At 30.5% G+C, this 17,878-nt stretch overlaps 2 protein-coding genes across 11 annotated transcripts; one reads left to right on the plus strand and one right to left on the minus strand.

The window, feature by feature from the left end:
• Positions 1-263: 263 nt before the first annotated feature.
• LOC105145460 (actin-like protein 6B) lies at positions 264-5,166 on the plus strand. Its single transcript, XM_011054994.2, has 6 exons — positions 264-351; positions 451-651; positions 1,451-1,888; positions 2,122-2,462; positions 3,660-3,755; positions 3,832-5,166. The coding sequence occupies exons 1-6, from the start codon at positions 327-329 to the stop codon at positions 3,994-3,996; spliced, it is 1,266 nt and encodes a 421-aa protein (XP_011053296.1). The 5' UTR covers positions 264-326; the 3' UTR covers positions 3,997-5,166.
• Cln3 (CLN3 lysosomal/endosomal transmembrane protein, battenin) lies at positions 4,898-17,216 on the minus strand. 10 transcript variants are annotated; one of them, XM_011054998.2, is made up of 10 exons: positions 16,910-17,215; positions 14,209-14,293; positions 13,920-14,034; positions 12,580-13,591; positions 10,265-10,401; positions 9,261-9,419; positions 7,908-8,244; positions 7,454-7,603; positions 7,234-7,374; positions 4,898-6,928 (listed from the first exon to the last, which is right to left on the minus strand). In XM_011054998.2, exons 4-10 carry the CDS (start codon positions 12,760-12,762, stop codon positions 6,788-6,790), a joined length of 1,248 nt encoding a protein of 415 aa, XP_011053300.1. In that variant the 5' UTR covers positions 12,763-13,591; positions 13,920-14,034; positions 14,209-14,293; positions 16,910-17,215; the 3' UTR covers positions 4,898-6,787. The 10 variants fall into 10 exon arrangements, with proteins under 10 accessions (XP_011053300.1, XP_011053299.1, XP_087261962.1 ...); XM_011054997.2 differs by having other exon boundaries at positions 13,920-14,140; XM_087405836.1 differs by having other exon boundaries at positions 12,580-14,034; positions 16,922-17,216.
• Between the last annotated feature and the right edge of the window lie 662 nt (positions 17,217-17,878).

Raw genomic sequence — 17,878 nt, forward strand, 5'->3', positions numbered from 1 at the left:
GTTATTTTCATAATTTTTTCTTTTATATTAAGAAATCTGGCGATTTAATTTAAAATGAATCTATCAATTACTTAAGAAGATTAAATTAAATATTATAATATATTCTACAATCAACCTTATGTTCATCGCTGTAACCAACGATCGATTAGTCTTGAGAGAATATACAGCCGCGCAATCCTCTCAAGTCGGCAGTGTGTGTAGGTGTGCGCGTGTGTGTGTGCGCGTGCACATCTACATGTGTGGGCGTATACATATTAAAGATACATACTGCAAGGGTGAAACAGTCCATCCGAGCATGCGCCAAGCTTCCTCTCCCTTCAGATACTATGAGCGGTGGTGTCTACGGCGGTGGTAAGTACGTGGCCGCGCTCCATAATTATTCTAACTAGAAAAAGCATACATTTATACGCTACACTAATTCCGCGTGGTTGTCCGCGATTATTACGCCAGACGAGGTAGGTGCTATCATCTTCGACGTCGGACACCAGAGCCTCCGCGTAGGATATGGCGGCGAGGATACGCCGAAGGCCGAAATCCCGACGACCCTCGGGGTGTGGGAGGAACCCGCAGACCCCAGCGGGATTGACTGCAACAATGTCACCAAGAAGCACTACAACGTCGACGTCACGGCTATCCAAGTGCGAAAAAAGGGTATGCTATCAAGTTTTAGTTTTTCAGACTTGAAAAATTCAGTTGATTAAATTATTAAATATAAAAATACAAAATATAATTAAATATAATAGAAGTGACACTTTAAAAGCGAAAATGTATTTTAGATTATCAATTTTGTATTTCATGTAACGATAGTCTACACATATAATAATACTTCTGTCGTGACTATAATATAATTAAAGAAACCAATATTCCAATCGTTAACATTCCGGTAAATGTTATTTAAATAAAAAAAATAAATTAAATAAATAAAATAGCGTAATAAATTATTAATCATTATTAATAAGCCTAATAAACCTTCTTTTATTAATAATAACTTTAATCATTATTAATAACAGCTTTAATCGAATTAATCAATTGTAGAAAACAGAATTCTTTCTAAGTATATAAAAATTTGCAAATAAATAAATGTTTTTTCCGCGATTAGTGAAAACATAATAATCAACTGTTTAGAAATTCTCGGATTCTCTTATTTCAACAAAACTTCATATAAAACAATTTTATTTACCATATGTGATATTATCTTTTTTTTTACGTAAAATTACCTTTTGATTGCACCAAAGAAAATAATCTGTATAAAATATTTTTACCTAAAATTTTAATACATATTATACAATTATTATAAATATTTAGTATTAAAGTAGATAATTTATTTATAATTAATCCCGTTTAGTATAAGATTAATCAGTGTAAGTACAATGTCATTATTAACAAGTATTTATATTTCACTCACTTTGTTAGAACTTTCGTAATATTGAAAAATCCGGTTTTGATTTAGATATGGAGATAGTGAGCCTGATGAAGGACGGTATGATCGACGATTGGGACATGTTTGAACGACTGACCGAGTATACATATAAGCAACGACTGCATGCCTTATCCGAGCATCATCCAATCCTGATGACCGAGTGTCCGTGGAACACCAGACTGAAACGCGAGAAGTTATTAGAGCTCATGTTCGAGAAGTTCAACGTGCCGGCTATGTATATCTGCAAGAACGCCGTTTTGGCTGCTTACGCGAACGGTAGATCTACGGCGATGGTCGTGGACAGCGGTGCTACGCACACTAGCGCAGTGCCGGTCCACGATGGTTACGTTATCACTCAAGGAATTGTCAAGAGTCCTTTGGGTGGCGATTTCATCACTATGCAATGTAGACAGTTCTTCGAGGAGAAAGACATCGAACTGGTACCAGCTTGTCTTGTCGCCAGCAAAGGTAAATAATGTTTCATTAATAATAGTGTTAATAAATATATATGTGAAAGAAATTTACATATAATGACATATAACTACAGATTATTATAGTTATTTCTTACAGGACAAAATATTAGCGGATTTTTAATCGAAGTTAAAAGATATAATTTAGATTTCAATAAATTATTATATGTATAAAGAATTCTACTAATTTCGAAGATTTCTAATTCTTACTAATTCATGTTTTTTTTTTAGATGTAGTACGAGAGAGAGATCCTCCTCGCTGGACGAAACGACCCGGACCGCAACCATCGTCGTCTTGGCTGAGTTACATGGTGCGAGAGTTGCTACAGGACTTTCAGATGAATTGTTTGCAAGTATCGGATAGTCCCTATGACGAAGATATGGCAAATACTCTACCCATGAAGCATTATGAATTTCCGACTGGTTACAACGATGATTTCGGATCTATAAGGCTCATGATACCCGAAGCTCTCTTCGATCCTAGTAATGTTAAGGGTGTAGGCGCGAGTATTTTAGGAGTTGGCCCTTTGGTCACCACAAGTGTCGGAATGTGCGATATGGATATCAGACCAGTACGTATCTTCACAATCAAATTTGTATTATGTATAAAAAATTTACTTTGATTAGATTGAATATTGATTAGAGTGACAACTTTCTTAAGGCATTTTAAATCAATTTTGCTCACAAAAAATAACTTTGTTGGACTATCAAAATAATTACGTGGAGATTTCAAACATAATGAGCAATATATCATAAAAACAAACGTGGTTATATTTAAAACGTATAAAAAGAAGAGCATAAGAAACCGCCGTACAAGTTATAGTTTGTGATATATTTAATTATCATTACATTAATTAAAACATTAGACGTTTCGGCCATAATCTGACCATCTTCAGTAAATTCATAATATTCTTAAAACGCAGAATTACATATAGTTGACATTAAATTCAACCGTCGTATATTGTAATTATATAAATTACATAAAAGGCCAAACAAGTGGTATCAATAAGCAAAGTGACACTGAAGATTTGTCTGATGTTTATTTGCCTCTTTTTAAGAAAGATCTCTCTCTCTCATTTAATAAATAATTCTAGAACTTTCTAAACTTTTGACTCATATATATAAATAGTGATAAAATATATGATATGACAAATAACACACAGTGTCACGACAAATTTCTGTGCAAAGGATGTACTTGAGATTTATCATTATATTTTTTTGCTGTAAAACAGGTAACGATTCTATTCTTACATATTCCGATTAGAAGATATTAATGATATACAAATTTATTAAATTAAAATCTGGAAATTCTCGTTTTACACTTTTCGTGATATGACAATTGGCGGTGTAACATTACGAAGCATCTTCACATATGAAAGAACACGTTTATATAATTACAACATAGGACGGTTGAATTTAATGTCAACTATATGTACTCTGCGTTTTAAGAATATTGTGAATTTACTGAAGATGACCAGATTGTGGCCGAAACGTCTAATTAAAACGTTTTAATTAATGTAATAATAATTAAATATCACAAACTATAACTTGTGCGATGCTTTCTTATGCTCTTCTTTTTATACATAATGAGCAATGTTGCAAAAACATTTACATTCTAACAACTAGTTTGAATATCTTATATACAAAATTATTTTGATTCAAACAAAACTATTTTCAAATCTAACTAAATTTTTAGATACTTCAGCAAAATCGTTATTTCTGAATATATACACTATTATTTGTAAAATAATGAGACACTTATGTTGCAGAGTCTGTATGGCAGCGTAGTGGTGACCGGCGCCAATTCTTGTCTTCAGGGCTTCAGTGAGAGACTGAATCGGGACCTGGCCAGTAAAACCCCACCGGTAACTTGTTTTGTAATTGATATTAAGTACTTATTAGTTTCAAATTTCTCGATTTATAATAATTTAATTTTCACAGAGTATGAGACTGAAAATAATCAGCGCAAACAGCTCAAGCGAGCGACGTTATGGTGCCTGGATCGGTGGCTCAATCCTCAGTTCTTTGGGCTCATTCCAGCAAATGTGGCTGTCGCGTCAAGAGTATGAGGAATCCGGCAAACTCATTTTGGAAAGATGCGCGTAATTAAGTGATGGAGAAATTTGAAAAATGATTCAGTAAATTAATTTTTACCCTCTTATTTTCGATTTTAAATTAATAATCGCTTCCCAAGTAACGCAAAAAAACCTTTGAAAAACGTAAATGAAAATTTTAAAAGAAAATTATCCAGACAATTAGGATATTCTTGCAATATTTTTCGTACTTTTGTGTTACTTGGGTAATTTATATATTGATATAATGGAAAGAGAGGGATTCATAAATTATTTTATCACAGATACTAATCAAATGTTTTACGCAAACATTAGAAGCAATTAACGTAACAATTCACATGGCGACGGTGTAACGTAAACCGTCCTCGTGAGCAACAACCATCAAACTCATTTCTGAAGCGCCTAAAGTATTATTAATAAAAACATAGAACGAGCTAAGGTTTTTCGCGATTTATGAGAGATAATTTTTTATAGGAAAGATTTATGTAGGACGTTTCCTCGTAATCTTGCACTATAATTAGCAGAAAGTGCGATTAATCAGAAACACCTTGTATAACGCATAAGTTGCGGATAAGCAATGTTTAATCTACAAACTCGCTTAAACGCCAGTGTTAGATAAACACATAACACATACGGCTTATAAGAATACAGTTCCTAATTGCTCTGTGCTAATCTTCCATATATCGTATCTTTGAAGAGAAGAATCACTTCCTATTAAAGCCATTCCAACAAACGTAAATGGATACAATATATAATAGATTTATCGCGCAATAGATTTTTATTATTTTATTAATTCTCTTTATTAGATATTTATTTGCTAAAAACATAAAATACTCGTTTTAAACGTTGAGATAATAGAGACATATCCATTATCGTAATTATTTTTATTTTAAGTTATTCTCAAGAAAAGTAACTTTATCATAAAGTAATAAAAATAGTAATAGCATCGTACATTTATTATTTACGTACTATTGATACAAAAATATCACACAAGAGTCACGCATTATTAATCTTAGAACTGCATACACATTTTTTGTTGCACACGTAGACTACATGCCGAGTCTCTCAAACACAGTTGGATATTTTTATATATATAGATACCTAATTCTGGGAAAGCATATATTTTTCGACAAATCTTTTTCCAGAAGATCAAAGTTCTAATCAACTTGCTAAATTAAAAAATAAATATTTAAACAAAAAGAAATTCTCAAAAATGTTAATGACGAAATCTTGTTGGATCTCGCAAATACATATTGTGTGTAGTTCTGGGTTTAAGAAGCTGACGCAAATATTTTCATAAAGAAGAAATATTGCTTGAATTAAAAACCGGTGGACTATTAAATGTGACAGATAGCACAATTTAAAAGAGCAGCAACTTAAAATTCTAGTAAATTAATTCTTATTTCTCAAATCGTTCAGAATATTTCAATTACTACTTTATATATTTTACTTATAACATAACATTATTCTATTTTTAATTTTGCAATTTAAAACTTATAAACAAAAAAATTTATATTTGTCGCTACTATAAACATTACATAAAGATTGGATTCTTATAGTATGTTAAGTTTGCTGCTTTCTTAGATTGTATCGTTGAAACAATCATATATAGAAACAGAAAAATATTGATTATCCTGGCGACTCCAAGTCATTTTATTAAAATCGACGTATATATCTATAATACTTAGAATCACAATCTTTTAATCAAAAAATGTAAGAATAATCTTAATAATAGATATATCAATATATCAAAGTAGAAATGTGGTAGTTCGAACCTAGTAATTTTTATATCTAATCACAGGAGTAAGAAGACGGTGTAATCCAAGTGCGTTATTATTTCTAATTAATCGACGAGGTCAATTCGTTACAGTAGCTATTAATACTGAGATATCCTTAAATCAAGGAGCGATTAGTTCTCGACGATGCGGAATCTTGAGGATGCACGAAAATACTTGCGTATTTCGTTTCATCGCAACAAGTCGGTAACCATATAAAGATCAATAACTAATAGTAATCTCAGAATATATCTCTACGATATCAGCACTAAATAAGACAACATAGTACAAGTCAAAATTTAGATATGTTATAGAAGAAATATAGATTTACAATATAATTTTCAAAATTTATCGCATATCGTGAAAAAATAGACCTATAATACAGGGATCTAGATACAGTTATTCCGAAAGAAAGAAAAAAATTAAATTCTTTCGTTCCGCAGCGAAAACACAGATGGTATTCATGTATTACGTATGTTACGTCGCCTATATATATTATATATATTTAATATGCGACACACAATGTACTGCAATATGCCCTGTTCCTAATCTTTTAAACGTTTGTACCGAATAAAGCTCGGATATTTGTAATTGTAATACATTGTAATTCAAACTGCTTAAAAAGCGCTTATAATGAATCTACAATGTTTCTGCGAGTGACACGGTCATGACTTTAAAAATATCATTTAGAAAATATAATAAATATCAATATTTATAAAATATAATTTATTAAAAATGGTAAAATGATAAACTATACAAAAATTCATTACCGTGTCGCCTGCATTCTGAAATTTGCTTTATTAATATTTCGTCAAAATTTCATAGATTCGATACTCCCACAAAGCTAAAAGTTTAATCAGACTGGAATATTAATAATTTTATGATTCGCGAATGCACAATTAAACAATTACATTTGACCTACATACAATCGTTAAATTACTAAAAGAAATGCCTCATATTCGTCGGCATATTGTGTTGAGGAACTTTTAAAAGTAAGTTTCTGCGAAAACTTTGTTATCACTCAGTAACAGGCGAACCATCACGATATCTTTAACTACCTAATCGCGTCGGTTGCGGTAATTTACAAATGGCATTGTGAACAGGCATGGAAAGCCAACCGGCCAACGCAATTCCGATAGAATCTGCCATCGTCGCAATTCCCAAAGAAGCTTCGCGATCCACCTTCGGAATCTATAAGAGATTTCACGCCAAATTAATTTTAAGTCCTAGAAAATATCATTAGATAACATTTTGTATAAAATTGCAGAGGACTCAACGCAGAATATAAATTAACGGTAATATTATATCAATATTCTAATTTCACTCAACGATATAAATGTATTTGTGTATGTAATACAACACATGTTGTTTATAACAGTTACATTGCTGAAATTGTAACATTAATATAAGTTATTGTTAGTTTGTGTTCTGCAGATTTCGTTTGACTTGCACAGTTAATTTTAACTTATTTCTTAAATAAAAATGTACATCATTACCTCGGTCGACATTCGATAAAATGTATTCACATACGCTCCACCGCCAAGTAGACCCTCCCACAATACAAGAGCAAAAATGATCCATATATTTGGTATGTAATAATAAAGGGTCTCGAAGAAAAAGAGTATAACGTTAAAGAACTAAAAGAAATATAATAAGTTTTAGATTGTATAATTTGTATTTTTTTGTTCGACTTCCTGATTCCAGAAGTTTTATTACCTGCAACACGGACATAATCCAAATTTTGTTAATGGTGACCAGGTTCACCGACGACCTCGAGATAAATACACCTATTTGGTAATCCACTTGGAGCCATCTGTATTGTTCGGAATGTGTCAACCAAATATCTTTGAATTCGATAAGCTCGTACTATAAACAAAGTTTCGCTTATTTAATTATAACTTCTGAAATTAATGAGCTAAATAATATATTCGCAATGATGAAGCTGATAAGTCATAAATGATGATAGCCTGACGATATAATTCCTGTATATATTTTCCTCTTAAAAATCAAATTGATTTGATTTAACAAGAGCATAAATAAACGTGACAAAATTATATAATGTTAACAGAAAAAAAGAGATTGTAGGTATATAATTAATAGATAAGCAGAGTAAAGATATGTACATAATATAGTAAAAAAAAATATGAAAATTGTAGCGGAATGTCATTACCAAGCCTTGATTGATGAAGTATTCAAACAGGTAAACGAGCCCAAGTGGTATCATGTACTTCAGTAAGCCAGGCACTAAATTAATCTTGTCTCTGAAAGTCTTTTCAGGGACCTTGATGATTTGTTCTTGACTATCGATGCCGTTCTTGGTGATTGGAATTCTGATGTGTGTCGGGTGTTTGAGGATAACCCAGAACGTGACCGCTTGCAAAAATGGCACGATCAACATGACTAGCAATGTATTCTCAATAGATAGTACCAAGGTGAGCCCAGCGTAAGATACAGCGCCGATTACCCCGGCACCGCCCGTGCCCGATGACCATGTCGAGATCACTTGTCTGTAAGAAAATTAATAGCAATTAATGATAAGAAAATTCCAAACGTCTGAGAAACTGATAAAATAAAGGCTGAAGAGATAGAAGTTAAAATTAATATAAGCTTATCTTACAATTTTCGCATTTCAAATCATCTGACGTTAGAGCTTAATAAATAGGTTGCTCATTATCTAATGAGTGTTTGTATTACGCGACTCTTCCGCTTTTATATTTATCTAAAATGAGTAAACAATACATCTTAAATGACAGACAAATAATTCCTAATGTAGGTTTTCTTACGTTTTGCAAGAGAGTGATCAGTGATTAGATTATGATTAGCCGTCGTAATTGCTACTCTGTAGTTATCCACGTGATTATGAACGTGATTACAAACCTATGTACAAGCTGGTAATCTTTACGCGTACAGTTTTATCTTATTTTTCTTGGTACGTTATAAATCGTGCGCGTATATTTCATATGCACACTTTTAGATCTGAATTCGCTGGCATTGTATTATATTATCACTATTTCTCTGATACTGTTTAAATATTTATACTACAATGGAAACATACTCGCCGTCGTGGCAATAGATGACAAACTCTGACTCTTAAATATATGCTGCCTCGTAAATTTGAGCCGAAAACTTTATGCCTTCGACATTCCACTTTATATTTTAATATACATTCAAAGTATAAATTCTATACTTCTTACGTCTTTTTTTATTCCTTCTACTGTTCCCAAAGAATTACTTTCTAAAGCATAGAAAATTATATCCCAAAAAGGAAATTGTCTATCTTCATTTTATACACACATCTGTTTTAAATATAAATTACACTTATTACAATAAAATTAATATAAAAATTCTATGCAACAAGAAGCTGTTAAATCGATGATTTATATGTTTCTGAGAACTATATTTATATTCGAGAACTATAAGAAGTTTCAGTTTCCGGTGTATGCAAACAAGCGAAAATGAATATAACGCATCTGTAATACGATAGTAACAAATAGACAGTAACAAATGGAATGTACACACTTACTTGGAGAACTGATTACTGTAACTGAGAAGAGTAACTTCACCCAAACCAGAGGAAAGCGACGTTAGAACGACGCCCATAATGGCGACCCATTCAATCATACTCAACGACACCATAAGGAATCCTGCAGCGGAAAATAACACACAGGTAGCCAGTCGAGCACTGTAATTAATGAGTCGATTGATCGATTAGCGATTGACGGTTGGGGCCGGTTGCTTTTACAACCGCGGAAAGGACTTACGCGATATCCGAGGCTCCGTTGTGCGCCGGATGAGCGAAGTGTTTAAAAAAGGGAAGGAAATATATTGAAAGAAAAAAGACAATAAAGAATAAAAACACTCGGATTGCACACTCGATTTTATATTCGATTAATTTTTCATGCAACTTGTGCACTTTGGACAAATCTTGAATTTTTTTCTAAAAAATGTATACGTCTTATAAAAGAAATTTATTAGATAATATTCCAAAAATAATAGATAATATTTTAGTTAGATAATATTTCAAAAAATTATTTTACATAAAAATTTAGATGTACTGATAATTTTTTTTACATTATATGTATACGAAAAAAAAAATAAAGGTATTTAGAAAGTGAATACTGCTAGTTTATTTTTATAGTCATCTATTCTATATCATTGAACTATAATATTATATGGAACATCCGAGAAATGAAATCTCTGCAGATGTCAAGATAAGACATTTTAATCTTATAGAAAAGTGTTCGAATATTAATACAATAAATTTCACAATATGAAGAAAATTATTAGAATCTGGAAGACAACAAAATGTTTTGCGAAAAAAATGAGTCATACGTTGCGTTCAGTTCTGTTATCACTTCAATTATTTCATGAAATTATGCATAATTTGATGAGAGGTAATTTGTTTTGTAGTGTTCACTGGCTTCATTCTGACAAGTAATCTCTGGATAACGCTAAGATACACAAGAGTGCACTTCATATGCGTTAAACGCAGCTAAAAGAAAAAAAGGAAGAGATAAAGATACTCACTGCACTAGAAATGGTAGAAACGGCGCCGTGATCTTGATTGCCAATGCTGGCAGAATGTCTGCTAAAAGTATGGCACCGGTTGAAACTGTGTTGCATGTACGAGTTGTGTTCGTATTGTTTGTGCTTGGTATGTCCTTCTAGAAAAACCATAAGAATATTTACAATTACAATATTCATTTAAAATAAAAATTAAAGAGAAAATATTTAAAACAATTAAAAAATTGTTTAAAGTATTTGAAAAAGGAGAGATTTTCCGAAAAATTTAATTTGAATACTATCTTTACACAAAGTTTTGGCAAGTTTTTATTAAAGATCTCGTCTTTCAATTTTTATTTTTTTTAATAAGTTCGCTTCAAAATATAAGAATAATTTTTGTTTTATGCAGTAAACAGAACGTCAAAAATAATAATGTTAATATTTTACGAATATAATATTTTGCACATGACGAATTAATTCTTGTTACACCTGTCTGGTTTACATAACATGTCGACCATAAATACGACGCAAAAAACACTGATTGCACAACATAATAGTGCTGCTTTATCGATGATATGTTTTTTTCACTCGGAAATCCGGCCGGATGACATGAATTATTAAAATACGACGATTTTTCTCGTTGAAGAAGAAGTTGAATCATTACATTATTAGAAACAGGTCATTATAGCGCGAATTTATCAATTTATATTGCTAAACTGCGTAAAACCGAATGATTAAATCAATTGGAATGTGCAATTTACATAATGCTGATTATAATGTTGGTTTACAAATCGTTAGAAAATTTTCCATAGAACTGGCACGAGTATTTAATTACATATCAGATTAGTATCGTATATCGGTACGAATTTAATCGATACATAAGTTGTTAAAATCATATCATTGACCACACAAAGTTGAATATTACCAATTGACATTTTGATCCATGTCAATTGCAAAAGACTGACTTAAGAAGAAAGATAATATCTATTATTATTTACTTATTAATTGTGCCAATTCAATTGCGGTTATTTTTGTGCAAATATTCGAGATTAATTTTTATATTAAAAATAACGAATGTGTAAACTAATATAACTTTTTTTTAATGTTAAATTAATTGTAAATTATTAATCATCTGAAGTGTTACAATGAATTGTTACAATTAATTAACAAAAAGATTTACTGTGTTTTATCAAATAAGTAAAATCGAGTAGCTTCTTAATAATAATAACTTTATGTTCTTTGTTTGCAATATTGCACTTTTAAATCTAGATTGATAAGTCTGTGTGGATTTATAAATAAGATATCTTACGCGAGCTTTACTAAGATATGTATTATCGGATACCGTTCTCATATTGTTTCTCATATTGTTCAACTAATTTCTAAACTGATGGATAAAAGATAATTTTCAAGAAAATATGGAGAGATAACTTTACATCCAATAAAAAATTATTAACTAGATAAAAATTAATTTCACAATTATCTCATAAAGCATCTTTTTTTTTTAGAATTTTTCAAGAAAATAAAAATAAAAAAGTAAAAATATTTCCAAAATTTAGAAAGAAAAAATATGCAAAATTAAAAGATTTCTGAGAATTGAAGTTATAAGTCATTGTTATGTTAATCTTTTGTAAATAAAGCAAAATAGTTCACACTACTTCATACCGAGATGAACTTGATTCCTATTGTCAGTCTATTGTTATTGTAACTATTGTTACCTAGAGCAGACAACAATATGAGATCATCCATGAAATAATAGATCTATTTTTTTTATCAAAGAACTCTTTGAATTGTCACATGCAATAAGAGTGAAGTGAAACGAACTATCTCTATTTCACTTCAACATATTGTATGCACCAATTCAGAAAATTTTTGCATCAAGAATAGGCCTAATATCATTTTTATCGCCTGAATTTCAAAGATTAATTTCAAATATTCCATTAACTCTTAAAAGTTTATTAAAGAATAAATGTTGCAAATTATAACTTTATGATAACCTTAATCTAATTATATTTATTGTATTTTGGTACACTTTCATATGTATAATTTTCTTAAATAATGTTAGAATTTTAATCCAAAAAATAATTATAATTCTAAATTAAGATAATTATTTCTTTTTATAAAAAATGCGCGAGAATCATGAAAAGGTATTCAATTATAATAGTATTTTAATATTAAAAGTATTATAAATAATTTGTTAGGTTATTGGTTCTAATTTAATAAGAATATAATTTTATGTGATATAATTTTTAAATTTGTTTTCTCCAAGTTCTATCAGATTTAAAAGGAAGCCTCCACCTTTTTTCGCGCGACAAATAATCAAGAATCATATGACTACTCACTTGCTCACCAAATTTGCTCTGTAGGATGTCGTGGGCCGCGCTGAGCATCACGACATAGCCGTAATTGTTGCACAGACCTAGAATCCAGAATGCTATGAGATTGCGCCATCGTACCTTCTTCAAGATAGCTTCCTCGTCGAAAAAACTCTTAGTATGCGAAGTTGTCAGAATATTTTTATTCATTTTGAAGACCAGTTTCGAGAAGGTACTTTTTTTGCTTCTATCGATCTGATCTTATTCCGTTTTCTTTCTTATATTTTTAAATTTTACCAATCGTCGTTTTTCTTCTTTACTTATCTCGATCTTCTTTTCTCTTTCTTCTTTCCTTGTTACTTTGATAACCGTCTCTGTTCTTTTCTTTATCTTTTTCTTGGAGTACATGCACTCCTGCTAAATCGGTTTGCTACTTGTAGAGTCGCTTTTCTTTTTCTTTGTTGCTCTATCGATCTATCTCTTTCTTACTAACTTTTCCTTTTCCACTTTTCGTTGCTTCGCTTATTCTATCGTTATCAATATCTCGTCTTCAGTTTCCCTTGACTGAGCGACTGACTTAGCAGCTGCTTCTCTTTTTAGACTAAATTTAGCGTTCAAACTTAAAAGAACTTTATGTTGATAATCACAGAATATAACATGAGAATAATTTGTATGTTCAACATAACGTTATTTGGCTCATATGTACAGTTAGTAATTAATATCGACTTGTTGTTTTATTACAGTGAATTATTCGCATAAAACAGAGCGTTAAGTTCAATGTAGTTTGTTTTTTACAAAGAAAAAGAGATTATTTCGCTCTAATTAAAAGTGCGGTGACTATTGTTTCTATCGATTCTGCAAATCTTGTATTGGCCTGCCTTTTACAATAATCGACTTAAATCGCAGTTTAGGAGGTTGTTGATGAAAAATCACATGAAATGGAACACAGTCCCTTTTTCGTAATTGAGAGAATCTTCTTGCGATGGAGAAAAATACATATTATCTCGATTGATTCTGCAACGAGTTCTCCAATGGCCTTCTGTGTAGTCGATGAATATGAAAATATTACTAATGAATCATTTACAGAACACGTGATATTAATAAGTTCAATGTCTTCCTTCGTAAATATAGAAAATATTCTATTCGAAAATAAATATTAGACTAGTACCACAATACTTCGATTTCATCAATATTTATCAAATATTCTCTTGATATTTAATCGAGAATTTATCGGATATTTAATCGTAGCAAAATGTAACTTTCTTACAAGTTACGTTTTCCTTTAAGACTTTACTATATAAATTTACAGCTTATGATGCGCTAGCTCGATACTTTGCTCGAAAATAACGCCAGTCTGTAATTTCTACCTTTAATTCCTTTCTCCCTCCACAGTATGAATATGCACACTCAGGCTTCGAGAAACTTCGATTTCTTCAATTTTCCTTCTCCAACTTTTCCTTTTATCGCTCGCGCGTTTAAATTCTGTCACAAATGAGCTTCTTTTAGAATGCTAGGATAATAGATTGTTGACACCGAATTTAAAATTGTGCTCCTCGCAATTTTCTCGATGGATAAATGGCGCTTATTTCTATTTTAGAATTGTGTGATCAGGTTAAAAAAATTTGAGAAACAAACAATGATTAAAGATCGTCTTACCGCTTATCTATATATCTCTAATGGGAATTTTCCTCTCGAATGTAGGTTTTTGCGTAGATCGAGCAAATCCTTCGAAATTCAGCGACTGTTAATGAAAAAGATAGGATGAGATAATTATAATTATGCTGATTGGACAATAGTAATTGCTAATGAATTAAAAAAAAACAATATATGCATGCTCAAGATAGAAATAGTGCATTAATATTTATGATTATTTTAAAGATAACATTATTAAAGATAACAATATTTTGCATTATATAAATATACCATTTTAGTACTTTATATTATTTTTAATCATATATATTTATATCTCTTACTCAGATTCTTGCATAAATTTGCATCACATTCAACGATCACCTCTATGTCTAACTTTCAAGTGCCTCCAGTTAAGTTACACTAAACTACATTTTCTACGTTACTATTCTAGGATAAGATTATCGCCCATTTTCGCACGGACAGACATGAGGAAACCCAAGACTATCTTATGTATTATTCGTGGAATTCGCGCTATTTAATTTCCCTAACATTCGAATGAATAATTTAATCTGGAAATTCATGTTCACATGTGTGCATTTTACGAAAATGAATCTCGAGGAATTTCAAATTATTTTGTACAGTTTTTTACAAGTTGATATTTGCAAAACTGTATTTTTTGCGAAACGATGCTTTCGTCATTTACAACCACAAAAAATGCAAAATCGTAAATTGAAGACACTAGCACATATACCGTAATAAAAATACGCAAGTAATATGACTTGTAAGATAACATTGATGTAAAACATTGTAAGATAACATTTTGAATATAGGAACACTTCAAAATTTTCCAACATGTCACTTTTCTAAAAATACTTCTGCAATAATTTTACCATTATTTTATAAATACGTATGACGTATAAGCAAACATACTTTTCCAATAAAACGCAAATTTAAACTTGAAACTAGAAGAAATATATCGTCTATCTATTCTTTCTTTTTTTTTTCTATTTGTCAATACTTCTGCATAAACTTTTCCACTATCTTCCATATTTATTGCAACACAAATTGTGTCGTAACAAATAGCGCAGATTGCAAAACATGTTATCTAAGAAAAGGAACAACACAAAAATGAGCAAAATAGATATTCCTAAATGATTTTTGTTTGTGTAACAAAGTACTTATTATGATTGTTGAAAACGGGATAAGAGATAATAAAACAAGTGCGTTTTGCTTTTGTTTGCTTTAAACGCGTCAATGATTTAAATCTCTAATTTTTAAATCTTTTCTTAGCACGAAATAAAAATAAACTAAATCATATGTTTGTTTTCTCAAGAGGTTATTGCATTCGTTTTTTTATACCGTTATTTATCAGTCATATTCTGGCCGTTAATTTCTTTTTAAATAATCTACTTCCGAATGACTTCTCACATCTCCGATCCACGCGCTTTATCATTATTCACATCCGCTACGGATAACGACTCACTGCACAGTTTGCATGCAATGACTTTTTGACACACGACTGACATGTACTTCGTACGCGATTACATGTTACAACTGACCCATCTTCAACAATATTCACCCGATTGCGCAATATAATCGCGATGTTATCATTTTGAGAAAGGAAGCCCACTAAAGCGAAACTCAAATGAAATCCTCAAGCCCGAACAAATCGGTTAAATAAATAAATAAATAAATTTAGTCTTTAGTACTAACACTTTGAACTGATTCTGATGATCGTTGAAATGCAATTCACTTTCCTATTGTATTATTTATTCAAGAGTCATACTATTATTTAAACGATTTTATTTACGCAATTCTTTCTCGGTGCATATTGACTTCCACTTCAGTTATTTAAAAACATCGCTTGCGATAAGACAAGCTATGTAATTTTATTTCTTCTAATCGAAAGACTATTGGTGTCAACAATAAATGTCAACAAAATCAAATAAAATATAATCTATATAATATTACTAATAATAAAATGGATATAAAATAATGATATAATAATTTTCATTGCCTTTATCAAAGTGTTAAATTAAATTATAACTGAAATAAAGACTTAAAGCGTTTTACTAATGAAATTGATCCTAAATGATCTACTTATCTTTATTGTAATAACTAGCATCTAGTATTACAAGCCTCGTATAGCATTATAAATCTAGTATTATAATACTATATGTATATGTAAAACAGAGATTTATTTAGTCGATTAGAAACGATTATCGAGTCCACGGTGATGACTTAAATAGATTGGAATATTATGGCTGTGTTCCATTTGACATTCACAGCGCTTGTGGAATCATTGCATCCTTGTCGTTTATCAAATGTTAAACAAGGACAAACAATGCTCGCGAGTGTTATGAGCGTTAAGCCTATTTGTTTATGATTGTGCTTTTATCATTTTGCTTCTAAACCGTTCTATTAAATTTAATAATAAACACGTGGCTGCAGAAGATATTTTTGTTCATATAAGTTATCAAAATAACTCAAGCATAAATACATTCGTCCATACTAATTAATTATTTTTTAAATATTTTCATATAATAATAATTATACAATTGTATTTTTTACACACTGAATATAAATCTTTATAAGACTTCAATGAAAATTAGAACATATCTGTAGAAAAAATATGAAGAAAGCGTGACGAATACTGTCTTTCGTTACTTCTTCGAAGTATAATCTAATCTATTGTTTTTATAATAAAATCACGAATGATACTTACGAGAATACTCACGCAAACTTTATTTGAAGAATCCAGTAAGAGATTGAAGAATCTGTTATACAATAATTTTTATCACAAATACAATCACAATATAAAACGAGCAAGTCATAAAGGTCTCTAAAACGGCAGCGTGCAACTCCAAAGAGATGATTATCGTCCAAAAAAATCACAAGTATCTTAAGAAATAATTTAATTATCGTTAAAGTTCGATCGATAGATACATAAAACCCGCAGTCGATATACCATGGCTCTCACGACGAGTTTCAGTTCCAGAATAAATGAATTCTTGACGAAATCGGTAGATATACCATCGACGTAAGCGCAACCACTCGGTAGGATTAGCAACGGCATTGCGTTCTTGAACGGTTCTGAGACATTCGTGACTCGAGCCGCCGTTTAGTCAACTCCTGACCATCGAGCTGGTCGGAACTTATCTATCAATAACAATAATACAAGCAGAAGAAAGAAAAAGAGAAAATAAGAGAAAAAATTTTTGTAGTAATTAATAAAAAATTCTTTTAAAAGATAATTATGCGTAATAAACACATACTAAAATTTAATTAGCAAAAAATAATACCATAATAAAATTAGACAGTAAAGATAAAAGAGAGAAAAGGCAAAAAGAATTTTATTGATTCTTGAAAAAATTTATTAACAAAAATAAAAAAATATAAAATTAAATCAAAATTGCAAAAAAAAGAAATAATTAAAGAAAAATGAAAATGTTTTCAATAAAACTGTAATAAGTGAAATAGAATCAAAGAACAAAAAAATAGTGTGTAAACTTATTTTTTTAAGAAAATGTAATGTTGGCTCAATCTAACAAACTATTGCAAATATTTATAACAATGTTACTTCAAATTTATGATTCAATCCGAATGATGCAGCTCGAATCATAAATTTAAGCTATATATTTGTGAAAAATGTGCACGTCTCTTTAAGAGAATTCTCGTTTCTTATATATTATAC

Source organism: Acromyrmex echinatior, chromosome 4, assembly GCF_024713525.1.
Source record: "Acromyrmex echinatior isolate Ae372 chromosome 4, ASM2471352v2, whole genome shotgun sequence".
NCBI lineage: Eukaryota > Metazoa > Arthropoda > Insecta > Hymenoptera > Formicidae > Acromyrmex > Acromyrmex echinatior.

Excerpts from the sequence above, each read along its gene's own strand:
- LOC105145460 (XM_011054994.2), top strand. The coding sequence starts at position 327 with ATGAGCGGTGGTGTCTACGGCGGTG. Across the intron at positions 1,889-2,121 it reads TTGTCTTGTCGCCAGCAAAG|ATGTAGTACGAGAGAGAGAT; the intron begins GTAAATAATGTT and ends TTTTTTTTTTAG. Across the intron at positions 3,756-3,831 it reads TGGCCAGTAAAACCCCACCG|AGTATGAGACTGAAAATAAT; the intron begins GTAACTTGTTTT and ends TAATTTTCACAG.
- Cln3 (XM_087405836.1), bottom strand. The coding sequence starts at position 12,762 with ATGAATAAAAATATTCTGACAACTTCGCATACTAAGAGTTTTTTCGAC. Across the intron at positions 9,420-10,264 it reads TTTCTACCATTTCTAGTGCA|TGCTCGACTGGCTACCTGTG; the intron begins GTGAGTATCTTT and ends CATTAATTACAG. Across the intron at positions 8,245-9,260 it reads TACAGTAATCAGTTCTCCAA|ACAAGTGATCTCGACATGGT; the intron begins GTAAGTGTGTAC and ends ATTTTCTTACAG.